The sequence below is a fragment of the Sardina pilchardus genome, chromosome 6, assembly GCF_963854185.1.
Source record: "Sardina pilchardus chromosome 6, fSarPil1.1, whole genome shotgun sequence".
Classification (NCBI taxonomy): domain Eukaryota; kingdom Metazoa; phylum Chordata; class Actinopteri; order Clupeiformes; family Clupeidae; genus Sardina; species Sardina pilchardus.
This window is the reverse complement of record NC_084999.1, coordinates 32,034,938-32,061,738: the sequence shown is the minus strand read 5'-3', so window position 1 is coordinate 32,061,738 and position 26,801 is coordinate 32,034,938. Positions and strand designations below refer to the sequence as shown.

The following is a 26,801-nucleotide window of genomic DNA, read 5'->3' as shown; positions in this document are numbered from 1 at the left end:
CTTTTACCAGAACAACCATGCACAGGGGCAGCTTTTCTCCTAAGGTGATCACCCTGAATAGCTGATCAGTATGCTACTTGGTTCTTGGACAGTTTTGCTTCATCCATAAGGCTTGCTGCATTGATACCTGCACACACATCATACTAGGCTGGGTAAACCCATTCTGATCTGCTGGCGACTTGATTTCGGCCTGCAGCTCAGGATGGAAACCTGCACATTTATTGAAAGACTATGCAAGCATACAGTCATTTGAACTATGCCCATTGATCACACCTCTTGTAGAAATACAGCGCAGACTCCCCAGACTAATGTTCAATCTCAAAAGATTGAGCTAGTCTGGTGATAGCCAGGCTAACATCATACCACATATGATACACAATGCACATTCTGTTGCATTGGCCTTCCACGTCGCACTTCATACACATTGTTTGTATTTTATTACTCTTTATTGCTGAGTAAAATCTGATTCTTTACAACTCTGAATGATCTGTGAAGGAAAAAGAAAACAAGTATGTCTCCCCCTTGTGGTCAAAGTCATCTGACCAGAATCATTTAAGCACTGGCATTGCAAGAAACTTTGATGCACATTAAGAAGTACTTTAGAGCTGAGCAACATAATACACAACTCCTTTCTCTATTTCTTTGTTTTTATCCACATGTTTATGTATGGTTGAAACAGAGGGTCACATAGGCTACATACACACACGCGCGTGCGCACACACACACACACACACACACACACACACACACACACACACACACAATACATAGTTTTTTTGTCCCCACCCCCAATCCCCACATCAGCCTATTTCCTGTCCAAACTCTCACAGCTGTAAACCCATTTCCAGGATATAGCCTATGTTACAAATTCCTTCAACTGAAGTCTACAGATGTCATGGCACAGGACAAATATTCATTGCAGAAATATAGGCTACTGTGTGTGTGTGTGTGTGTGTGTGTGTGTGTGTGTGTGTGTGTGTGTGTGTGTGTGTGTGTGTGTGTGTGTGTGTGTGTGTGTGTGTGTGTGTGTGTGTGTGTAGGAAAAAGAGACTACTAAATGAATAAATCTTCCCTCTCTGTCTTGGTGACATCAAGTCTACGGCATTCTTTTTACAAAGCTTCACCTCTCTCATTTTATCATTCCAATTCAGATCATCCTTTGTAGCCAGCCAACTTACTAACCCTTTCCCAGGCATCTGGGTTCTGAGCCTCAGTGGAATTGACACATTTCCATCCTTTATCATTTTCTGAGGTCACTGGCATGCGTCAACAGTTTCCTGATGACTCATACCAATTGAATAGAAAGCAGGATGAAGTCATGCATGAGTGCTGCTAAAATAGGAGGTATTAATAAAGTACAAATATTAGTTTGGTTTATTTAGTTCTGCTATCAGGCCTACCCATATTGAACACCAAAACAATGTTGACAGTCAACGTTCCATGCTTTGACGTGTGCACGCCTGCAATTAAAAGCAGATAGTGCGCATTTTTTTAGTGTGACGTAAAGTGTGGCGAAACTTATTTCTGAAGCATGAACAATTCTGCAATAAATTCAGAAATAAATAAATAAATAAACAATAGTCTTAATAATCGAATTCATTTGCTGTAGGCCTATTGTAGGCTATTCATCAACATCTGCCGTCCGCGCTCGTAGCCTATAGCCTACGTAGTGCTCTTTCCCTCACTCCCTAGTAAAGGCGCGTCACTTCCTTGCCCATCCCAGTGGGAGAAAAAGAAATATTAGAAAGGAGCAAACGACGCTTGGAAAGAACGAGAAAAGAACGAAAAGATTGGGTGAGAAGGCCAGATGATAAGGATAGAGAGGAGGGCGGAAGCGAATCACAAACATAAACACAGAAAAGTAAGTTTCTTTAAAATTCGGCTTTTGAGACATTCCTATCTCAAAGTTGACCAAAGAGGTCAACTTCTTTTAATATTTCCTTTTCGACTGCTGTCTTTTCGATGGAACAGTCTGTAAAACGCTGCTGAATCGTATGGATAAGACATGGGCGGGTGTGGAAGAGGGAATATGCGAATAAGGAGTCTTTCCTAAATGTTGTCCAAGTAAAAAAAAAAAAAAAAGAAAAGAACACGATATGTTTGTAAATAAGGATAGGTTTGCTTATTTTCTAAAACAGCCAACCTCACTGCCAAATTAACATTCTGGCAGTTGGAAGTAGTTTAAGTAGTTTAAGGCTATTTGGAACAGAACATGGTATGACTTTCTGAGAGTTTTGGTTCTCCAGTTGTTGTCTCCGAGATTATGTGTCCAGCTGTTGATTCTTTCAGGTAGGCCTAGCCAAAGGCTCGCTAAAATGGCGAATTCAGTCTGCAGGCTGGTTCATTTGGTTAAATTCAGGTCTTATGTACACCATAACTCTTCTGTCTATAGATATCACTACAGCATTTTTTTTTTTTTTTTTAAGTTTTGACAGACCCTTGCAGTTAAGAGCCCTCATTTCCCTGTGCTTTATTGAAACCACACTCTTACTGATTTACCAGGTTATCACTGATTTAATCAAACATTAATGTATCGTTTTATTTTATATAACGACAGACTGAGAACCGCTTTCATGGTTCAGTTGAAACTGTAGACGCTCATGCGCTGTTCACCCTTGGGGAGAGAGGATTCAGAAGTATGTGCCTGCGTTGCATGCATATGTTTCACTTACAAGTCTGAGCATGGCAGCATGGGCGGCGTGCTCGTTTCTCACACTTCTTGCGCAACACTTCTATCGTGTTTTTCGTCTGCATGTGTAGGCTATGGCTGATGAGCTGAGCTGTCAGCCTACATGATATATTATGAATGTAATCTGAACTCCTGAACTAAACTGACAACGTGTATAGGCCTACCTCATGTAAAATATTTGACTTTAGCTTTCAAATGACACTCAACTTATCATTCTCTCTTCTTCCCTTATGGACAGAGTTACCATGCCTCTCCATAAGTCTGCACGGGGGCGCTTGGACCCCACAATGATATCTGCCCCACTTGGGGATTTCCGCCACACCATGCACATTGGTCGGGGTGGCGATGCCTTTGGAGACACTTCCTTCCTGGCCACCCAAGGCAGCTCCTCAGCAGACTCTTCCAACCCAGACCCAGGATCTACGGTGGCAACCGACTCAGAGGCACATCTGAACCACGATTCATCCGATGGTCATTTTAACACCCCAGATTCGTCAAAGTTGAATGAGTTACAGCACTCAGAGTCTGTGTCCTCGTTTGATCTGGACTTGGATTTGGGGCCCTCCATCTTGGGGGATGTTCTGGGTGTGATGGATGGGTTGAGTTTGGACTCCAATTGGACTACAAACAAGGATGGAGATGAGGAGGAGGAGGTCTTCAGTCCCAGCCGTGGCACCCTTGAAATGGAAATGCCCGGAGAGGATTCTACCGTGAGTTCAAAGAACGAGGTGAATGAGAAGAAGAGGATGGAAGGTGCAAACGGAGGAGAAAATGGAGAGAGGGGTCTGGATCAGTTGAATGACGGAAATGGATGGAAGGCCAAAGGGCTAAAGCCCAAAGTGAGGTTCAGCGAGAAGAGAGAGGAGATCCTTGACCAGTTGGTTAAAGGAGACAGCCAGGGGGTGCAGGGCGAGGAGACGGAGTGCCCCAGCCCCACAGAAGTGGAGCCTGAGGAAGCTGGCATGGTGGCTGAGGAGAAGGTGTCTGGAGAAGCAGAGCCGGCCAATCACAGAGCTGATTCCCCACCGAGTTCCACCTCGTCTCTCAGTTCCGAATATGAGGGAGTCGCTCCATTGGATAGAAGGAGGGAAAGTGAGCAGCACTCAGAGACAGATTCTGAAGAGGAAGGAGGAGCCAACGGCCCGCGTGGCTACACATTTGAGGATGAGTTTGATGATGAAATTGGACTGTAGGAGTGAAAAGTTAGCATCACAGGACCTAATCAGAGAGGAGATAGAATAGAGTCTCTGGTGGGTTGTCAATCATGTACAGTAAACTTGTCTGATCAATACATTGCAAGAAAGGGAGATTTAACCAAAGCTCAGTTGAAAGTTCTCTGAAATAGCAGCAATAACACTTAAGAATCATAGACACACTAAGTTTACAAACCAGTCTCTCCATAAACATGGTCTTGACTGGACTGCAATTAAACACACCAGATACATTTTTATTGTCAGGTCATTCCATTAGCTAAATATTAGATATAGCAGCTGTTCTTAGTTCTCTTATGAGGAGATATGAAACAAAACCATAAAAAGAGTCCTACCTGTTGATTTTAGAAAATTGTGAAACAGTATCATTTCTCAGAGGGCAGTTTTTGAGCACTTTAATTTCTTTCAGTTAACTGGAAGTTTCATTATCAATGCTCAGTGGAAAATGCATGTGTAACACAATTAAAACCATTCCAACCAATAAAGATACCTTAATAGTATTATAGTCATAGCATTTAAACCAAAGGTTAGTCTTAAATACTAAAGAACAGAAAACACATAATAAACATGTATAGTTTTATAGTATTCTATATTGGTGCCTTGAAAGAAGTTGTTTTTAGTTTGTGTACTCCCATACTTTCTATTTTTGTACTGAAAGTGGCCTTGGTATATTGTATAAAGTGTGTGTGATGTGACGGAGTCCACCATTTAAAAGATGGACGCGGAGGTTGAAACTTTCACATAATAGCAGGAATTCTCTCTTGTGAATGCTGGAATGCTCTTGGGACAAACCTTTGGGGCACTAAGATAAACCTGTGTACATTCCTTGTGATTTACTTTGTCTTCTTCAAAACATGACCTTCATGGGTGAAATATGCTTTAACTGTACTGAAAAGTTATTTTTAAGTCAAACCTTGTTTAGAGAGCAGTTTTATCCAAGTACATATCATTTTGGAAACTGTGAACGGTTTACACAATTGAACACTCTGGTGTGTATTGGCTCTGAAAGCGATCATTGTGCTCTACCCTGAATCATCACTTTTATGTGAATGTAGTGTCAAGCTGTACAGAGGCTTTTGTATGTCTTCAAACTCCCCCAAAATCTGTACATGCTAAAGATTAGCCATTTTTTAAGACAGTAAGACTGTTTAGCCAGGGGTCATAGTGTGAGGTCAGATCAGGGCTTTGGTAACAATGTTAATATAAATGTTATTTAATTTTTTTTTCAGATTTGTTACATTGGCTAAATGGTGAGGCTGTTTTCTCTAAAGCTGTATCAATGACAAGTCTTGGTTTTGTCTAAAGCTATATTCTTGATAACTTACCTAAACTTGTGAGCTAAGATTTGCTGGTTACATAAATAAATCTTCCTTGCTTCATAGCCATACCCATTTGTTTTCATATCCATTTAATGCAGTTTAATGTGTGTTTGTATCTAATCAAGTATCACTCATTGTAATGGTTCGAAACCCTTTAATATGGCAGTTGAAAAAGCACTTAAAGCTAAATTTACAATAGTATTTGCTATTATGAAGTTATACGCCTTTCATTCAAGCGTAAAGACAAATCCAGTCTCTGACTGCTGGCTGAGCAGTCCCAGTTCCACAGTGGTTTTGACACTTGACCTAAAATAACAGTTTACAAACAGTAAGGTTGCTTTTGGTGAGACAATTGTGATGGATGGATGGTTGCTTTGTGAAATTGAGAAAACTCCTACACTATGGTTAAAGTCACTGTATCCATGCATAATGTTTTAAGATACTGCTTCATTTTCTGAAAGTCACACAGACATAATAGTGCGTTTTATAAAAAAATGTTATGAAGGTTTACCAAATTGTTGAGTATGACAACAAGAGAGCTGAAGGTAAAAATGGATCCAATCACAACACATACCTTAAATGTACCTCAGATTGACACACAAATGATTGGGACAGCCTTCGACAGTGAAATATACTCTGTAGACCCATATCTAATCAAGAAAGCTATTTATTCATATTCTACAACGGTGCGATTTTGTTCCTCTTTTTCTTATGACTATCCAACAAGAATGAAACTCTGCATATGTGTACTAAGTCCCTGATTTGTTAGAGGATTTTAAATCTGAAAGAGTATCTTGAGCTCGCTTGGGCCATGCTGGATTAGTGCTGGATGACATCACTGTTAATAATTTGACAGATCCTGGATTTTTGTGGTTTCCAAAGCTGGTGAGGCAGCTGTCAAGGCATCAGGTCCAGGAGCAGATTTGTTATTTGTAATATGAATATACGTCTCTAACCATATCCATACACAATGTAGATGATGTGATGGATGAAATATAAATGCATATTTTTTAAAAAGTCCAATTCAATTGTCCCATCTCCAATAACCACACTAAATGGAAAATAAATAATGACCGATTTATAATCTAGATAGATTTGTGACATGACTGATGTTACTCTATTTGTTAGAAAGGCATAGCACCCCTCTCATTGGCACTAAATGTAACATCTTTCCATCTTCATCTGGCTGTCCGTCTATCTTTCAAGTATTCACGTTCTAAAGCTGATGATACACAAGGCAACTTTTGAGTAATGTTGTTGGGCAATCTTCCTGAGTATTGTTGTTCTGGCATGTTCTCATTGAAATTGAGCAATACTTTTTTCCCCTAGAGAGCTTTAATTAGGCAATTATCATGATCATCCTGAAAACATGGAACCGGTTATGTGGCTACCCAGCAACATTGCTAAAACAAGCTGCCATGATCACGCATCAGAAGAAAAATTATTTTCCACCTGGAACTGCAGTAACCCTAAAAAAGATGGTATGGATCATTTGTGGGGATACCCCAAGTGTACATCTTGTATTCTATTAGCTGATGTAACAGTACCTGTAGTTATAACACACGTCATTTTATGGCCACAAAGGGATTTTTCATTTCAATAAGACTTACTGATCTATTGGTGGCGGTGCAGAGTATGTCATTTTGAGGAGGTTTTTTTTAGGGGTAGGTCAATACCTTAGTGGGTCTTTAAGAACATCTTGTTCCATATTTGTGTAGCAATGTGCGATGTATTTGCAGGTCCAAGGACTATTATTAGAAACTTACATAGAGCCAATGGAGCTGTAGCTGCACTGCAGACAACATCTGCATGCCTACCAGACAACTATTCTGTGCACCTGGTACAGGCTTGTTTCCAACTCCATCTGTTGGTGGGCAAGAAGGAACACCAACATCTATTACAATAACAAACTGAAATAATAATTCCTTTTTTTTTTGTCGAGGAAGTGATTTGTTGTAAAAACAGCATCATTACTCACTCACAGGATACTTTTGGGGAACCACTTTCATTCTCTGTCATGCTTGGGTTATGTCCTTTATCCAGTGCATTTAATGTAATACCACAAATATCTATTGCAGGTCAAAACAAAAGCAAGTGTGAATGGATGGCAACTGTATGTCATTGTGGTACATGGCAGAGACACTTAAAAGTTTTCACCGTTAAATAAATAACTTCTGGCTCATTTTGATGGTACACTGATTTCTAATAGGCATCCTTGTTAATGTCACTGCATTCTCAGAATGCCTGCTACTGTGAACATTGGTATACCATGCAGGAACATGACCCTTCTCTTCAAATGTTGACATACTGGGTAATTCCCTTTAGGATCATTTTCCAACATGCACTGCCATCCACTAGCCCTGTAGCCTGGGAGACTCCATTTCCATTGAAAATTGACATTAAGGGATAAATCTTACATTGCGTTACTTTGAGACAAGAGTGAAAATTTTATTACAGTATACAGTGCATACATATACATCATATTTTGCACATGAACTGTGCAAAACCAGCTGTTGTGGGGACAGTCCAAGGGAGCTGATTTCATGATGAATAAATGAAATGAAACCAACGAACGATGTTAACGAAGGTTAACAGTAACTGCACATAGTAAGCCATACAAGAACGGAAAGAGGAGGAACACATGATGGGTCACACACACACACACACACACACACACACACACACACACACACACACACACACACACACACACACACACACACACACACACACACACACACACACACACACACACACACACACACACACACACACACACACACACACACACACACACACACACACACACACACACACACCTCTTTACACATTTCTCATCTTGCTTACCTGTACATACATACATAAATCAGCATAGACAGACACAAGCTCTCACACAGAGATAGTCCTGAACACATTGAAGCCCGACAGCGCCGTGGAGACCAGGGCCCCGGGTATCTGTGGGTGCCAGTGAATCTCCTTCACTTCAGACTGACCCTGGTGCAGGAACAGCAGCTGTGGGGGCAGATCCTTCACCCCCTCTGCACGTGCTCCCACGTCACATGACTCCACGGAGAGATCCCATTGGCTGACCACATCGTCTGCCCCAGAGGCAGCGTAAACACTTGAGTCGATAGGGTTCCATTCCACTGAGGTAATGGGGGCACTGTGCTGCTTGAACGTGGCCACAGGTCGGCCACTCTGGAACACGGAGCGTGGAGAGAGGGGGAAAACAGAAGCAGATGATGTGAGAATTCACAACAAACATGGCCAAACATTGAAAGAAAGAATGGAGGGAAGATCACACAGATATGAGGAGGAAAGACTGAGGCATTGCAGGAAGTGAAGAATAAACAGGTTAGAAAGAGAGAACAATGCAGCGAGTACTTTTGACATATTTCATTGGCCAAATAGGAGTTGACCTGAAACTGACACTGCCCATGTGCTGCAACATGCACTATATTTTTTGTGGGAATTGCATGCAGTGAAATTGCATGCAGTGCTCTGCAATGGCGTACACAAACTTTCTTTCTTTTTTGTATTTGACAGGGGAAACTGATTTCAAATAGGGATATTACATTGCTGGACATGGAGTTGGAGAAACATCTGTGAAAAATTGGTGACTTGGGGCTACATCAGTATGACTATTAGGACTGTTTCATATTTTGTTGTGCACCACAGGCTGAATTGATACAAATGTTGAGCTTGCACCTGGGTTGGATATATGCTCACACAACAACATTTAGAAGGAAACAAAACTTGTACACAAAATTACCGAAAGAATGATACTACTCTCACATCGTTCAGATTGTTGCTTCAGTTTTGAAAGCTACTCAGACATAAGAAACAGCTCTAGAGATCACCTCCTTTAGGCAATCTTTGTCTATCTGTTTTGTTCCAAAACAGAGGGCAATTGCTGTGTTACGTAAACCCAAATGAACCAATCTTTGGGAGGGGACGCTCGATGTTCTGATTGAACTGCTCCAAACAAGCCAGTTGTGAAAGCAACCTTAAGCGCATAACCCATCAGCGCCGACGCTTTCAGTCACTCGCCCACGCACATGAGCGCCGAAATGTGGCATTCGGTAAACAATGGATTTTATTGAGTGGGGCCAAGATAAATAGACCTGACTCGCAAGCTACGCGCTGACATTGAAAGGGGTCAGCGGTGGTGTGCGGAGTTGTATTTAGAAACAAAGTAATGCCTTGACGAGAGCGGAGTGTGACCATCTCTATCAGTGCTGAGGTGCGGCAGCCTTTAAACAGGTACTTACCTGGAACTGTCTCAGGTCCCATACTTTCAGATGTCCGTCATCCCCTCCTGAAACCAAGAAGGGCTCAGTTTGGTTCCAGCTGATGACGTTGACGTCTGAAGAGTGAGCCTCGTCTGCTGAAAGCATGGAGTTGGGTGGTGCCCTGGTGTCCCAGACACGGATAGACTGGTCCACAGAGCAGGAGGCAAAAACCTTGGAGGTGGGAAAGGAATAGGTCATGGGAATCATTTTGCCCCATTAGACAACATACATTTTCTCTTAATTCATTAAACATTTTACATTTTTATATTTACAAAAGAATGCCACCAAAGCCCAAATTCCTTCATAAATAACATCACTTTAAAAAAAAAAACCAACAACATACAAACTCTTTGCAGGTGCAAGAAACAAACAGATCTACTGAACAATACCTATTAACCACTTACCATTTTTTTCACGGTGTCTGTATTTGTGTGTGTGTGTGTGTGTGTGTGTGTGTCCATCCAATTCCTTTTTCCAGAATTTCCGTAATGTTCTGGAGAAGCCCCTGGAACCCCTCCTGTATAAGATTAACCTCTGGAAGAACCACGTGGACAAGCTCACCGTAGCCTCAGTGGGCGACCACTGGAGGTCCTCCACAGATTTCGTGTGAGAGCTGAACGGCCGCTGGTCGATCTGCCAAGACGCGCCATCCTCCCGTGGCTCCCAGACATGAATGTTCTTTTTGCAGTCGCCGCTGATCAGGCGCCCTTTGATACAGAACAGAAGTGCCATTGAACGCTTGCAGAAGCACGCGCCCCATTCATGTTTTGACTGGATCGACACTACTTCACAGATTGATGGGGAAATACACAGGCACTCACCAGGCACTTTGGGCGACCAGTCGATGGCAAAGCCCTCCGTCATGTGGCCCGAGAAGCTGAAGAGAGGTGTGGCCTCCTTCTGCTGTTTGATGAACGCAGCCATGGCTGCAGAGCTGTGGACGGCCTCACACTGAGGTCGGAGGTCAAAGATCTCCACCTGACCTTTCTCTGACCAGACGGCAGCCAGTGAATGCTCCCCTCGCTTAGTCACCTGCATGAAAATGGCCAAGTGTCACCAAAGAACAGAGACAGCAAGCAAGCTTTCCCCGAGAAGACCAAACAGAGGTGTCAACACTCACTCGAACTCTGTTGACGCCTCCATAATGTGGCATCATGGCCAGTTCCATCTGGGGCTTCTTGTCCTCATCCTCATCATCTTCATCACTCTCTTCATCACTGCTGCCCTCCCCTTCTTTGGCCTTCTGTGTACCGTACAGGTTGTACATCCGCATGACAATGAGTCTGGAAACAGGGAAAAAGGAAAACTGGATTTGAGTGTTTGTGACTTTTATGTAAGGTCCTCTTGCTTCATCCACCAGGAGATTCAGAGGGCAAACTACATAACATTAAACACTAGGGATGTAACGATGCACTGTGAAATGGATAGAAGTCAATACTAATGTGTGAAGTTTACAACCAGTTGGGTTAAAATATTAATCACGATGCAATTTCATAAGAGAATAGGCCATAATCTGCTTTTGATTTCGACATCAGATGTCAGCAAGTGTTCAGTTGTTGGTTGGTTGCTGAGACGGAACGAGAGAATTTTGAAATGTCTCAATGCCCATTTATAAGCCAGGAGAGAGGCAGCAGTTTGGCTTCCTGTACGGTGTTTACAAATGAAAACGGTGAGAAAATCACAACAAAAAACAGTGTGCAATTTTTTTAAGAAGCAGATGACTTAAGCAGGTAGCACAACCAACATGTTGCAGCATGTCAACTGGGCACCCAGTGAGACCAAATCGCCACCGCCTCAGCAAAATAAGTGTAGCTGCTTCTCAGAGCTCCTGCATTGTATGTAATCATATCTGTACCAGGTAGACCGGTGTCACCCTATCCAACAATATTGTTTATGATTGTGACTGTTTCCTAGGATTTAGGAATTTCAAGGAAGGCATTGTCCAAAAAAATATCCAAAATCTGATTGGAATCCTATAGGACCTATAGGACAAGGGTCTGCATATTTATAACAGAGACAGATCGATCAATTTATTGAACTCAACTCAACAACAACACGTTGGTGTTGGTTTATCATCTGGAAATAAAAAACGTATGGATCCATACCTGTTGCTGAGTGCAGTGTCAGCCTGTGTTCCAGCACAGAGAAGCATTGACAGAGGAAACTCTTCTCTTCCGTCTCCTTCTTCATCTCTCAAAATATCAAAACTTAGACAAGGTGCTCCTGCAGACAAAAATCATAATCATTACGAAGTCAAAACAAAAAACCTTGAAACCAACTGGAATTAATTTCTAGTGTGCACATCGGGAGCAATGGAATCAATTGCCAATACAATAACATCATGTCATATTCATTCCGAAATGTAAATTATAGTAACATCAAGAGGAACGCTCACTGGGGCATTTAGGCTACAGAAGCATGGAGGAATTTGGGGGAAGATTAATGTTTTGAGCGCTGCCAAAAAGCGTCAGATGCATTCCAATGTTATTCGTCATATCTGCTCACGAAAGCGGGGTTGCCAGTAAAGAGAATGACCTATCTTTTACTGAATATGAGAATGACACGCGGGGAATAGCTAGCAAAGCTTAACGTTAGCAGACCTCATGCTTAGTTAGATCAACAGACAGTTGCGATGATAATCTGTTTTTGACTATGAATGGGCTCAAAATGGAATGTGTCATATTCCCACTGACAGACAATCGAAACGCTGCCTGAGAATCACTATAACTCACTGACTTGTGTAGGCTACATCACTACTTCAAAAGTTGTATCAACAAACCTGTCTGGCATTCGTGATACATGTGATAAGCTGATCGATCCATTTCTAGCTCCTCTCCGGGTTGCAGCGGCTGCAAACCGGGAACATAAACTTTGGCTTCTCCTGCTCCATCTTCCCTTTCTTCATCCATGTCGTCCTCATCGCTGCCACTTGCTTCCATAGCTTCCACATCTCCATCTTCGCAAGGAAACGTGTCTTCCTCGGGCGCGGACATTTTGAGAGAACGCGACGCATGGACACCACTTCAACTTTCGTCACGTGGTTACCAGCCTTGCATGCTTGTGTGCACGCTACTGACCCCTTGTGCCAAATTGGAACTGTAGCCTACTCTGGATTAATTACAAAATCAAAGTCTGGGAGATATTTAAAACTGAACAGGCTGCAATCCTTTTAAAGGAACACACGGTTTTTAGGAAAAGGTGAAATGGTTATAATTAACAGGCATGCTATTTTTCATTTTAATCTGAAATGATCTACAGCCAACTGCCTGAGAACTGAAAACCCTCCATCTGGGGATTGGGATTGGGATGGTAATGCTTTTTCCTAGAGCGAGATATGTTTGCCTGCCATCTCATCAAAAGACAAAAGAATACTATGAAACTAAAGACCACACTGTTTTTGCAGTTTTGTAACATCTTCCTTCCCAGAAGGCCTTAATCTGGCAGTAATGGTCAGGCATTATCTGCTGCGGATGGCATCGGTAGTACTGTTCTAGGACTGATATACATGCAAACCTCCCCTTACAGAAAATAACTGCTCTACTTCAAAGTGTCAAAACAAAACTGCAGTTTTCTGAATATCAAAACTGTAGTTTTGGAGGAATTATATTCAGCAAATGCAATAGATTGGAGGTGAAAAACAGCATTGCCCTAGTACTGCACTTTACTGCAGAAATGCAATATTTTGGACATGGTATTATCTTACCACACTATACTGCAGTATAACTGCACTATACTTTGAAAAATTGCAGTGTAACAGGTTTGTAAGTCTTACTCTAAGTGATCTTATAGGCTAAGTGAAAGCTTCTTCTCTCCGTGAGAGGACTGGTCTTGGCAGCACTCTGGCCCTTATTTCCTGCATTCCTTACCATGATAAGCAGGTGATATAGGCAATAAAGTCAGCCATATCCAAATAGGATGGGAAATGGCAGTTATTTTTTTTTATAGCTGCAACGGTTTACAGCACAAAAGCCAGGTGCAACCAGAATGAAAGGTTTTAGATATTGGCTACAATCAACGTAAGAGTCCTTTGTAAATCTTTAACTTTACATTTTGTAAAACATCTTTACTACACATAAGAATGAGCAAAGCCTTGGACTTCAAACTGGGCTTGCCATCACAGAATAGGCCTACTCTCTCTTTTTTTTAATACCCAGCCACTACTATACTATTTTTTCCCATCAGTAGTGACAGTGCTTGTAGACTGTACAGGGGAAAAAGTATTCAATTTGTCTGGTCACATTCCTGAGAGCTCCCGCTCTTGCAGCTGCATTGTGAAATGCAGGGTGAGGCATTGAGTGGATGGAACAATGAGACACTGTTGTTAGTCATGTTGTTGTCCCATCACTGTGAATCATATCCACCAGGGACCATAGCACAAACTGCCCCATGAGATAACAAGGCAGCATCATAAACAGGTCACTTCATTTAAAAGTATGAATTATGCGTGTCTCTAATATGCGCCCAAATAATGGCATTACATGACATTAGGCCTATATAATTTGTAATTTGTCTTAAAATGTAGTGTGACACTTACATTAGCATGGAAAATGTTTGAAATTACACTCTTTCCCATAGTAGGTCTGTACAATACAATACAATAATTATGATGAACTCTGATGAAGGAAATCTGTTCCCCAATTTTATTTACACGGAATATATACAAACATTCACTGGGTACATTTTGTGTGCTTTATTAAAAACAAATAACCAAAATTCAAAACATTACGTATCGGCTACAATGCTTCAGATTTGTAAACAAAATAATAAGCAATAACAAAAGTCCTCAAAATTAAGACTTTTTCTGTTTCTGTTGGAGGGCAAAAGTAAGCTTTCTGTAACATTTCACAACATATATTGTACATCCAACATGAACATATTTAATATGGCTTATTACATGGTGTTGTGTATGTGGTTACTTGAAGTGGCCTTTGATGGCATAAAGGCTGTCTTTTCCGATGTGCCCCAAAGTCTTTAAAATCACATCAACAGACTGGCATGGATGAAATGGTATTAGTTGATGGATGAAATAGCAAAGATTGACAGTCATTGCGAGAAAAGACCCTTCTGCCTATCAGAGAGTAACAAACTTGTCATGTTTTGCTTTAAAAGCAGTCTTGCATTTTATGTGCACATCAAGAGACAGACATATGACTTGTTTAAGCGTTCTACAAATCCAGTGCAATCCAGAGTAGGGAGAGACTCCATAAGACATGTCCAGGGAAGTGAAACAGAGCAGCTCCGATGTTGGTCGGAGCTGCCGTAAAACTCCATCTCCTACCTCTCTCCCCCTCTCTCTCGAGATCATGTAAAGGCCGACTGTCAGCGTTCCCCTCGTTCCCTTTCAACACCATCATGTCTTCATCTTCGTCCTCTTCCTGGTTAGGGGCTGCTGTGGGGAACATACAGCCACTCACGCTGGACGGACATTTGAGTTCCTCCCACCTTGAAAGAACAGCAGCAGTGAAGGAAAGCAGGTCATCGGGGGAGGACGACACTAAAGGGAAGATGGAGAGGTCTGGCATTTCCTGGATTTTCTGTGGAAGAGTAAGATGGTGCCACTTAACACAGGTTTTTAAAATTGTTTGACATTTTTAATTCGCATTGAGTTAAATGGCAATGGGAAGTTGGTGCAATATTTACACAATCTTATCACCTGGAAATGGGTGTGATGTGATGAGTGTAGGCTATGAGTACAACAGTCAAGTACAATGACCCCCTCCCCCCAAACACACTTGCACACAAAGTAAACAAAGTAAAAAGGAAATACATACCTCTTTCGTTATCTCTTTCAGGACGTTTATTACATGGTTTATGAATTTATATCTGTAATTCTCTTCATGAAGGTGTTTAAGCAGCCGGGACCAGGAATCACACAGAAGAAGTGCAGCAGGGAATACACAACACTTGTAGTGCACACATGGTGAGAGAGAAACATAGAGAGAGAGAGTCATTGTGATATGAAGTGACAACAGGTATGATTATGAGCAGAAGAATGTAGGCGAATGTCAGCGAATTGAAACTCCTAAAGGCTTAATTTTAAGTAAGGTAGATTGCAAAATTGCAGCAGTTAGGAGATAGATTAGAGCCAACCAAAGCAGCCATTGCGTAAACAATAGTGAGCCTTACCGGTTTATCGTTGCAGAGCAGACTCGTGTTGTAGCGGTGGGAAACATAATAGTTGGTTGGGAAAACTTGTCGCTGCAAAGAAATCACAAATGTCAAATGCCGCAGTGCTTTCACCGCGTAGGCACATTTGGCTACGAATACCTGCAATTATGTTATCAACCTGACAGCACGTGCATGCTGCTAACAAAAACAGTCCATACAAAATCTTTAATAATTGGCTCAAAATTAACTTACAAATTCTGTAGGTTGGTTTTCTTTGATGTCCTTCAGCAAACCTCTGACCTCTGACTCTAAAGGGTCAGGGTCTTGGCACCCATATACTCGAACTATCAGTGTGGATAAAAGTAGAAGCACTGAAGGAGAGACAGAAAGAGTTGGGTGATAAACAATGACTCTTTTAACAGCTTTTGATTGACCAAGCCTTGAAAATAGGTCACCATGCTGTTTTGTAGAAATTCAAGCATACAAATCTATCATGTACATTTTTCAGAAATAGGTCACAAAATACTGCTAGATTGAATTCTACCTCAAAACAAAACCACTTACCTGTTGGTGACATTCTTTTATCTACTGATATATGGGCTATGCTCCATGTCTATGGGTTGAGTCCTTCAGTTTTGTGCAAGAACAGCAGACTTCTTTTGAACTAATAGACAGCCGCAGGTTTCCTCTCAGCGGTTTCCTTGATGTGAGTGTGAGTGCAGAGCTCTGCTCCTAGTACAGGTCTGTCAAGGCCACACACACACAAACACACTTTCTTCTGCCCCGTCCAGATGACAGCTCCTGGTACTTTTTGTAACTCAGGGGGCTTTCCAAGCCTGTCTGGACTTTCCTCACTCCAGGACTGAAAGGACATGAAGGGGCCCTGCTGTAGCAGGACCTTTCTCTTTCTGTTTTCCTTTCTCTCGCACACACATTCTCCTTTTCCTTCTCTCTCGAATGCTTCCCACCCTGTTTTCTTTCTCAGAGCCTTCAAATTGAATCAAGTCCTCTTGCACTGTTGCTTGCCACACGACTTAATGCAATAAGCAGGAAAGCAGCCTGGTATACTTTGCATAGTCCATCAAGCTCTTCTCTTGGTTTGAAGGCAACTTGCCTGCGTGAAAGTGAAAGCCCTAAGTGAGAGGTCTCTTTCCAGCAGCGCTCTTTAAGTCTGAGCCCCTCCTACAACCCTCATTATTCATACACACACTCTCTCTTTCTCCCCCCCCCCTCTCTCTCTCACACACACACACACACACCGTCCAAGGCTGAAAGAGGCTTAGTCATGCACGCCGTCCGTGTGTTTTTAATTTTACCCTGAAAGCATTCTGTCTGTCGCCCTCTACCCCCATCTGATGACTCATCGTCTTCCTGGTTCGTCATCAGGAATGTCATGGGATTTTTATGTGGAAATAAATAATTTTATTGCATAGTCACAGGGTCCTCAGTTATTGTTGAAAGGACCAATTCAGAAGCAATAGCTTTTAATTCAGCATATTATTCCATCTCCCTATTTTGATTCTGGCTGATAACAGGGGCTATTCTTAACGAAATGTTAAACACGACAAAAAAATTATCCCAATCTTAAAAAAATAATTTTATAGAAAGTTAGGACTTCTTACAAATTATGAATTCTATAGAGAGGATATATTATCATCATGTCATGTCAATGTAGGGTATCTTCAAGGTATTGGGTAAAAAACAATCCAGGTACATAAAACTAGGCTTTTGGCTGGTGCAGTGTTAGCATATTTTTACAATACTGAATTTGTTGCAGGGGTCGTCAGAATTGGTCATTTTTATTATAAATAGCAGTTAAGAACAGTCACCTTACGCAATACATTTCACTATAGATGAATTAAGCTCCATGTTTGGCTTACTGCCAAACACTGTAACAGACGTATGGGGTAACAAAGAACATAAACCTCTCCATTTCAGCCAATCAAAATACCCCCTGTAAGACGGTGTTGCTGACACAGCAGAAGAACAAAAGGGCAAGAATAACAGCTAGCAGGAAAGGGGCATAATTTTTGCCATTTCATTTTATAGGCACAGTCTCTACATTTTTACCCGTATCCACTCTTACGGGAGTAAAAATAATAATTTAGTAATAAACATGTGAATAAAATAGCTGCTTTAGTTAGCATTCCCTTTCAGTTGTGACCAGCAATGTTATTCAGACAAAAACTTTTTGCTGCCACCACACATTAACAATACACAATGAAACAGAAAACAGGTAGATTTTTGTTCTTTCAAACCAGATGACTAAAATTCTCCTTAGACATATAAAAACAGTTGATCCACTCAGTTTTGTTGTCTCCACTTTCCACATTTTCTGTTATTCTTAACTGTTGTCCTCTACGTCTTTCTCAAACAAACTCTGAACAAAAAGAATTGTTCTGCTTTGCTAATTGGTACCACAGCACCCCCAACTGTGATCAACAATTGTTAGATTTGAGTGTCACTCAGTTTTCTATGTGCTCTCTCTCTCTCTCTCTCTCTCTCTCTCTCTCTCTCTCTCTCTCTCTCTCTCTCTCTCTATCTATCTATATATCTATTGGCTGGGCGTCCTCTCCCCTCCTCTGACAGCAGTCATCAGATGGCTCTTGTAAGTTTTGCTCAGTCCGGTCATCCAGAATTTCAGCAGACGCACGTTGTCCTCTTCTCCAGGACCCGTGGCTCCCAACAGGGCCAGCACCTTCTGAGTGTCCTCACGGCCTCGACCGTCCACCTTGGAGAACTTGAACAGCACTTTCACTTTGCTGAAATGCAGACAGAGACAAAACCTTAGCAAGGAAGGAAACATCAGGTAAGAGAGTGCGAGAGAGAGGGAGAGAGGGAGAGAAAACAGGGTTAGAGGTGAAGAAAGTTTTAAAGGAAGTGTGATGTGGAGAGTAACAGGGAGAACTGGGGGAGGGGCAGAGAGTGATGGTGTTGGAGAAAAAACTGGGGGTGGAGAAGTGCAGCTCAAGAGGCAGGGAGAGAGGGGGACAGATGGGGGCTGATAGTTAACAGACATAAGAGAGATGTGCCAAAGGGGAAAAAGTCAAACAATGGTGGTGGGATACATTTAACCGATTAAGCAATATGTTCCCATGAAAGGTTCATTAAACATTGTATTGACAGATATTTTCAGACGACAGAATATTGGCTGGGAGCGCATTTGGTTGGGAAAGGACAGGGATGGTGAAACACACTCACTTCATCCATTCCTCCTTCAGACACAGCAGGCAGTGGGACACAACATCCACAGAGAGATTCTCATTAGACAGAGCTGCCTCAATCTTATTCAACAGGGCAGGCCCTGAGAGAGAGAGAGAGAGAGAGAGAGAGAGAGAGAGAGAGAGAGAGAGAGAGAGAGAGAGAGAGAGATAGGAATCACCAGGGAGGATGAGAGAACGTTTGTGGTGGAATAAGAATGTTGGAACAACATATAAGTATTTATGTGTCTCTCAAATTCAACCTTTGCCACACTGGGTACTAAAAAAAGTGTGCAACTGAGTGAGACCATTATTTATGTTCCCCAGATAAGGTTCCTTTCCTGTAGGTGTGCGTCTGTGTTGTGTGTTCATGGTTGCATGCGTAGATTGCGTACCTCTGTCAGTAGGCTGCATGTTGGCACTGCTGATATTGAACTGGTACAGCGAGAGGATGTCATCATCGCACACCACTGGATATAGGGACCCTCTGTCGGCATTCGCCACATCCACCAGCACACAGAACTCTGGAGAAATGGGAGACTGTTACTGCCACCAATTCAAATATAACGGCATCAGTCATATCATTTGTAATAATTGATGAATTGGTGCTGAGAAGGGAATGTTAATTTCCCTTGCTAAAGTTGGGTTACGCATGTGAACCCAGAGTGGCCCCGTAGAAAGCACATGCTGTTTGACCTATGGGGTCAACACTGCCCAGGGGTTGTGTAACTGCTGAGAAACAGGATTTACATGTAACCTGAGCTTATAAATGATAAATCAACAGGACAATCCTCTGGTTTAAAGTTTTATGCTTTTCAGAGGCCCTCTGGGGACATACAAGTTTCTCTTTTTTATGTTCACTGTCATGTGCAGTGCAGTACTTGAAAATGTGCAGAAGAAATGGAGGAGGTGTCATGGCGTAGTGAGGTAGGTACCTGATGAGCTGACGTGGGCGGGGATGGGGACATCTGGGCTAAGGCCCAGGAAGTTACATCGATATGCTTCCTCGTATTTGGAGCTGTAGGGTACAGAGCGCACACAGCCCACAGGGAGCAATGCCTGCTGGGATAGAGGAGGACCATTAGAACACATTTGGCCAATTCACAGGCAAGAACCCTAGAACTCCCTTAGAGCTCTTTGAGAGACATTATGTATCCTTCTGTATCCAAAGTAATTACAGACATCCAACACCAATAGTGGTATTGTGCAATGGCAGACTTCTGATTGGCTGACCTTGAGCATGCTGAAAGCCGAATGGATGAGGACTGGATTGCCTCCCCTCCATATCACCTGATTTCCCATAAGCACATGCCAGGCCAGTTGACGGAACTCTGCCCCTCCAAGGACCTGTAGATCAATCATACGCATGAAGATACAGTAAAGCTGTCAGGGAGGCATATAATTGAGGTAAAGATTAAGTTCTTTACTCTGTATTTATCACCATCAAAGGACCAGTGATAAATGCAAACAACCAAACCTTAGGGTCAAAAGGGTATTTCCATGGAATTCAGCCTTTCTCCTACATTAGACCACGGACTTGCTCTTTGGGTGGGTCAAATGTACAAATGTGCAACACCTTCTTGGATATCTAAACTTCCTGCATTTTCATGGAAAACTAGTAGAACTTGGCAAATGTGAGGCTTCATTCTCTTGCTAAAGCACTCTCTTTGTGGAAAATGAAAACATACATTATTATAGTGGTCGTTAATTAACCCTGATAAACTACAATCTATTATGTCACATGTTGCACATTTGCAAGTTGTCAGAAGACAATTATGTCAAGAGCTTGCATTCACATGAACAATCTTTGGGCGCAATCAAATGTCAAGACTTGAGTGATTCATGCTATAGTAAGCCTGCGGCTGGAAACAACACTGTTGCAAGTCTGCTTGCGGTTTGTGAAATTTCTCAGAACTTGACTTTCGAGGTCTCCTACATGCTAAAACGAAATGCCTCTGATGACAGACAAACTAGGGAGTCACGTACAACTGATCATGAAGAGCATGCAAACTTCAACAGATTTCAAAACGTGTCAAGTGTACCCATCTTAAAGCAATAAAGACCTGGGAGGCATGGTGTACAATATCATGAGGGTATGAGTACGTCATCAAAGATCAAGCCAAGCTGCTTCAAGCCAGGACAGGTCTTGAGTGTGCATTCATGTCATTAATCTTATTGTTACCTGTCTTAAATGTCTAAGGGACTTGAACTTCGGCCCAGGTAGATCTTCCCCTCTGGAGTCGTCAAACTGCGGAGGAGTAGAGCCTCCCCCTTCAGCCCCTTCCCACACACTCCTCTCCTCCTCTTGTTCTGTGGACGCATTGTTCTCTCATTACATACAAATTATGGGGTGCTATTTGGGGATAAGAGGGGACCTCCATTTCAGTTCAACCAGATGTTTGCCTGATTTTTGTTGATGTGAATCACCCTTCTGTATGTGCACAAAGCCACCACAAAAAAACAACTCTAGACACATTAAATTCAATTACACTGCAGTAAGCACCCTTTCATTAACAAACTACATGCACACAGCATTTCAACATTTGTAAAGGGACAGAGGTAAAAAAGAAATATGGGTCAGTGGTTCACTTGTCTAGTAATTCAACCAGATTAAATTGTTTGTCATATTCCCTTAAGTAAATTACATTGCTGCACCCATTCCAGGCCCAAGCTCTCCTAACTGCATGCATCATGAACACATGACTAAGAAGAGAGCCCATTAGTGTTCCTCAGATGATTCAAAGAGACTGCAGTGGTCACTCCTGGACAGCTGATCTATTGTCAGTCATTATCCATCTGGACGTTGCTCAGCGTTTTATCACAATGCCTGAGTGGCTTGGTTCATATGCAATTCACAGGGCTACGTATTGCCACCTCAGACCAAATGACTTGGAAGTCCAATAGCAAAATCATCAGTTTCCTTCAGAATTTTTGAACTGTCTCAAACGTCAGGAAGTTTAAAAGAGAAACTGAACGAAACAGTGACCTAACTGTGTTGTCGGAACAAAACCATGTTTCCCGCTTTTATTCTAAATCCACCTTTACCGATAGGAGAGCAAAGAAATAGTGATGCTATTATACAACACAACCTAACCACCTTACTGCATTATGAAGGAGGTCATTAACCTGTTATTGCAGGCCTTTGTCTTTTTTCTAGTAGTAAGAAAGTCAAGTCAGGATAGGAATAGCATAATTAATACTGTGTAAATGCAACTTCCGTGTTCTTATGAAAGGGACCCAGGGAGACATTAAGTCCTGTCGTCTGTTTCATGGGTAAAACTTTTGTCAACTTCTGACTTGAAATGGGTGTTATGACACTGGCAATGACAGTTAAGTAGTTAGAAAAGCTACAGTTAATCCTGTGAAGGACTGACACAGCCCTCAGGACCATGGCTGCTAGTCTTTAAAATTCAAAGGTCTTGGCACATTCTTGATCTTCAATATTTATCTATTTTCTAAATGGTGCACATTTGATATTACTAATAATTATAAATGCCCTTTGGTTCTCCCTGGCTCTTATGACATGCCCATCAAAACACTGTCCTGGAGGTGTACTCCTGAGTGTGTGTTTTAACTCGCAGTTTCTCTAAGATTTTGACAGGTTCATGCCTAAGGCTCTCATCGACACTCCTGAAGATCTTTGTCATGCTGCCCAGGTAGTCCTTTGATGATGGGTCTTCACATGAAGATTCATTCTTAAAAGTTTGCTAACACACAAATCGGTGAAAACATCCACACTGTACATTTTAACAGCATGGAGGCATCTTGTACAAACAAGAATGTGAGGAAAACCTATATTCACCTGTCTGTCTTTCAATGAGTACCAGCGTGTCTTCTGTGGGGGCTCCTTCTAAGAGCTTCTCTGTAAGACGACTGCCACAAGCCTTCAGCAACCTGGAGGGGAACAGACGGAGGTTAACACGTGGCTCATTGTCAGGGTGAGTGTTCAGTGCTTGTCTGTGGCGATGTTGACTTAAAGACTAGCATGCTCACTGAGTGTGTGAGCTGCTGTGTATGACCTCATGTGAGTCCTATAAGTTAGAATGCAATAAAGTCTGAGTGTGCTAGTGTGCGCTCACATGAGTGACATGCACAAACACAAGACCAAGCCCACAGGCTGGACTGCCGTCACTCTGCGTGTGTCTTGGGCATGTGCACACCAGCTCACGTGTCTCCTCGGTCACAACTCACCAGCTGAACGAGGAGTGGAGGCTCTCCCACAAGTTGGGGTGCTGCGTGAGGGAGGACAGGGATCGGGCGGCGTTCCCACTCCTCTGGTGGGGGAAGACCGCCGGAGAAAAGGCGCTGTTCATCCGCACCGCCCTCTGGGGACATACACACTGCTCGCTGTCAAACACCTAGAGGTCAGGGGCACAGAGAGGAAGGGTCACGCACGTCCGTCGACTCCAGCAGTTCAGTTAGGGGTACCGAGGGCACATAAATTCAGTCTGCTTGCTGCTGCTGGCACATTCCAGAAATTCAGGGAACTTTCGGACAACAAAGCACCACCATGTTCTGGGTGGAAAAGAGCCATGATAAAAGAGCTTTCAGTGATGGAATTTCATTCCTTAAGCTGATAAGAGCAGAGAAGAGCTATTGAAGCCAAACAGAAAGCACACTTACACAAACCCATGAAGAAAACCTGCTATGACTGTAAAGCGCCAATCTATGGTCAAAGCACCCCAATTCTAGCCTGGTCCTAACCATCCCATAATACTACCATTTCATTTCGTATTATGGTCTGGAATTTCTTTGCTCTGAAGCGCTTGCAGGAAGCGGGAAGTAACGCCCAGTTCTGGTTTGAATTGATTGGACAGCTCTCACCCAATCGGCGATAGTTACTCATAACAACATAGCGCAGGCGTTTAACGTCATCGTCACGAGCGCCCTCCCCCTTTCGCCCCCACCAACCCGTCTCTTCGTTTATTGGCTGCTTTCTGGAGGGGGGGCGTTCTGTTACAATTCTACCGAGCAGAATGCTCCACAGAGGAGCACGGCCAGACTCGTAGTGGAGGCAATCCTTGGCCGGAAGTACGTGGATGGCTCGCGAGGCTACCCCAATTCTACTTAAGTTGGGATATTAACAAAGGTAGTGGCTTGGTGGCTCGCAGGTAGGCACCAATAACAGACACAGACAAGTATTGATACTCGTGACATATAAGCTCTGTGGAGGATATCGAGACACTCCCCCTCTTCTCCAACACATGAAAGAAAAGTTCTACACTTTGGTCCACGTCATGGTGTTACACCATCCCCGTTCGCCTTACTTTTGCCCCCTTGAGAGTTCGCTTTGTCTCTTGGAGGCGTCATGAACTGTGGGTGTGTGGCTGAGGTCTGATGGCTTGCCTTGAGTGCCGTGCTCTGCAGGCTCTGTATGGTGAGTCGGAGGTGACGGAGCAGAAAGGGCCACGAGTTGATGAGGTAGATTCGGTCCATGGCAACCATAACGATGCTGTACCATCGCTGGAAGCCCCTTGCCAAGCTGTCCTTGATGAAGAAAGTGTGGGAGAACACGAAGCCATGCTGCTCGTCACCGAAGAAGATGGGCCCCTCCCTTCCAGGGCAGACCTGCAGGGACAAGAGGAAGAGGATATTTAGGCAGGGAAATGTGAATGGGAAAAGATATACCAAAACAAACAAACAGACACACGCACGCACATGCACATGCACATTCTCTCTCTCTCTCTCTCTCTCTCTCTCTCTCTCTCTCTCTCTCTCTCTCTCTCTCGTTGTTCTGGGACGTTCTTTGCAACTTTTTATCAGTAGGCCAATTAACATGATCATCCAATCAGAACACCCTGCATTCTGGTCATGCCATTCTCTGTATTATATGCAGTGCCACTGCTGGCCATTTGTTGAGTGTTGAAATACAGTTGATTGTGATGAATCTTAAATTGTTAAACCATTTAAATGATAACTCAAACACTTTAGGTAGAATAAAAGGCCTATAATTTACAGACCATTACAGCATGTTTTCAATCTCTGAAGAAATGCTGATTGGTGTATTGGTCACCTTAAGAGCATTGAGTCTTTACATTCTCATAATAACCTTTTGCCAGTTCTTCTTTACAAGCCTTGTTTGTTTGAGCCACATTGATAGCACAATATGAGCAATAATATGCACAATATTAAGTTGTTATAAGCAGCTGTCATTGCTTTGAAAATCAAAGTTATGTAATAACATTTTGCTTCACATTTCTAATTAAAAGTGAATTATGAGCCTGGTAGCCACCTGGCCATCTGAGCTGAATGCTTTTCAGTCGGCTCGGCATATCATGTGCTTCACGTAAATGCTTGGAAAATTAATTACTGAAGACTGACCAAGTCCGTTCTACAAAGGCAAAGTAGTAGACTAGTCTTTATATGCTTGTCCATGTTCCAAATCACACTGATTGCAGCCTATGTTAAAGAGCCTTCTCACCAATCTGAGTTTAAAAATGGTCCCAATTCAGTGGATTAAGTAAAGTTAGATCTGCTACGTAGTGAGAGCAAAAATATCATCCTTGCATGTAACATAGTGTTGGTGCATTTTGACATTGTAAACATTCTCGAGGAAGTGTAAAATGCAGTTTGCGGTACTATTTATTCGCTAAATTTGGGTGCCTCCTCTGTCCTTTGGTGGCCTACACACGGTATGTGATGCTTGTGGTACCATGAGTTTGAAGTGGTAGAGGTACACTGTCACTGTCAGTGTGGTAGACTGTCAGCATAATCATCAGAGTCAGTGGAATAGATTAAATAGACAGATATGAGATGTTTCCCTTTAAACAATATTTATAGTATTTAAAAAAAAAAAAACATAAATACAGACACACACCTCACAGCTGAGGCTCCGTACACAGGCTTGTCGAACCACACTGAAGAGCTGAGGTTGTCTAGGGTGCTGGTGACTCAGGAAGCGGATGCCCGTCTCATTGTCCACACTCACAAAACCAGGATGAGATGCAGGCAGAGACCTACAGCCCTGATAATGAGACAGACAGACAGACAGACAGAGAGACACACAGAGAGAGAGAGATGTAAAACACTTCACTTGGAAAATAATTCTGTACAGCTGAACTTAAACTTATGGGCAAACTGCGAACTAGCAAACAAAGAAGTGAAGGACATTAAGTTACAATGCAATTGTGGTTCTTGAGTCTTCACCGAAACTCACCTCACACATGTCAGCCCTCTGAGTGGCGGAGCTGTGGGCTCTCATGGTGAGTCCTTCTCCCTCTCTATCTGCATCCCTTTCTCTCTCTCCTGAAATAGACTGTCCAGGCTGCGGGGGAGAGGGGGACGGAGGGTGCAAGGCCTCAGTACAGAACAGGGTCCGAGGGCCATGGAGTTCACAGAAATGGCAAAGTGCGACAAGGGCATTCATCTGAGGAATGACAGACAACACAATTTAGCGTATGACAATTGGGGAAATGACTCTAAGCTTCAGGCAATATGTACTGGTAGCCTACCTAAACCAAGCTTGTTTTGGTATTCACTAGGCAGTGCGGTTTGTTTTCCCAACTTAATGTCTATGGTAAAGTTGTTCGAAGCAATATTTTATCGAATATCATATGCCTGACACAGGACAGTTCTTTTGAGCTAATGAAAGTTTTGACATTAATTCGCTACACTTACCTTCACTGCTCAATGCGCGGTAACTTATTGTTTATGATCTCATTCGCTTACAGGGGCATCACAAAAAGAATGCACTCACTCGGCCCGACTGACTGTCAACTCAACTCTGTGCGTAAAGATCAACGACTAACATATTGATGACTGTTTTGCGAATAAATTAGTTATAGGTGACCAAAGTTACCTTCCTCGGGTGTAAAACAGATCATACAGTCAGCGCAATTACTCTTATTATTGTGTTCATGGTGTAGAATAGCTTCTCATCTGTCCTCCTTAGTCATGTGATCCAAGAAGTCACGCGCTTCGGATCTGGGGACGTGCGGGTGACTCACTCGTCCCTGATTTCACACTGATGTCAAGCACATGCA

The 26,801-nt window shown here is 42.7% G+C and overlaps 4 protein-coding genes across 4 annotated transcripts; 1 reads left to right on the top strand and 3 right to left on the bottom strand.

The window, feature by feature from the left end:
* The first annotated feature begins 1,722 nt into the window (after window positions 1–1,722).
* Window positions 1,723–5,287, top strand: cdc42ep5 (CDC42 effector protein (Rho GTPase binding) 5). The gene is made up of 2 exons (XM_062539460.1): window positions 1,723–1,861; window positions 2,928–5,287. Exon 2 carries the CDS (start codon window positions 2,935–2,937, stop codon window positions 3,880–3,882), a length of 948 nt encoding a protein of 315 aa, XP_062395444.1. The 5' UTR covers window positions 1,723–1,861; window positions 2,928–2,934; the 3' UTR covers window positions 3,883–5,287.
* A 2,359-nt stretch (window positions 5,288–7,646) lies between these two features.
* On the bottom strand, window positions 7,647–12,560 carry grwd1 (glutamate-rich WD repeat containing 1). The gene is made up of 7 exons (XM_062539458.1): window positions 12,291–12,560; window positions 11,617–11,734; window positions 10,632–10,794; window positions 10,333–10,543; window positions 10,073–10,218; window positions 9,491–9,682; window positions 7,647–8,417 (listed from the first exon to the last, which is right to left on the bottom strand). Exons 1-7 carry the CDS (start codon window positions 12,502–12,504, stop codon window positions 8,109–8,111), a joined length of 1,353 nt encoding a protein of 450 aa, XP_062395442.1. The 5' UTR covers window positions 12,505–12,560; the 3' UTR covers window positions 7,647–8,108.
* Window positions 12,561–14,123: 1,563 nt separating this feature from the next.
* zgc:174888 (uncharacterized protein LOC558116 homolog) lies at window positions 14,124–16,899 on the bottom strand. The gene is made up of 5 exons (XM_062539457.1): window positions 16,184–16,899; window positions 15,872–15,990; window positions 15,638–15,709; window positions 15,283–15,414; window positions 14,124–15,045 (listed from the first exon to the last, which is right to left on the bottom strand). The coding sequence occupies exons 1-5, from the start codon at window positions 16,194–16,196 to the stop codon at window positions 14,677–14,679; spliced, it is 705 nt and encodes a 234-aa protein (XP_062395441.1). The 5' UTR covers window positions 16,197–16,899; the 3' UTR covers window positions 14,124–14,676.
* A 500-nt stretch (window positions 16,900–17,399) lies between these two features.
* Window positions 17,400–26,788, bottom strand: flcn (folliculin). Its single transcript, XM_062539456.1, has 12 exons — window positions 26,660–26,788; window positions 25,976–26,185; window positions 25,637–25,783; window positions 24,166–24,387; window positions 23,011–23,177; window positions 22,622–22,713; window positions 21,002–21,129; window positions 20,053–20,166; window positions 19,755–19,878; window positions 19,215–19,343; window positions 18,821–18,923; window positions 17,400–18,381 (listed from the first exon to the last, which is right to left on the bottom strand). The coding sequence occupies exons 1-12, from the start codon at window positions 26,675–26,677 to the stop codon at window positions 18,174–18,176; spliced, it is 1,662 nt and encodes a 553-aa protein (XP_062395440.1). The 5' UTR covers window positions 26,678–26,788; the 3' UTR covers window positions 17,400–18,173.
* Between the last annotated feature and the right edge of the window lie 13 nt (window positions 26,789–26,801).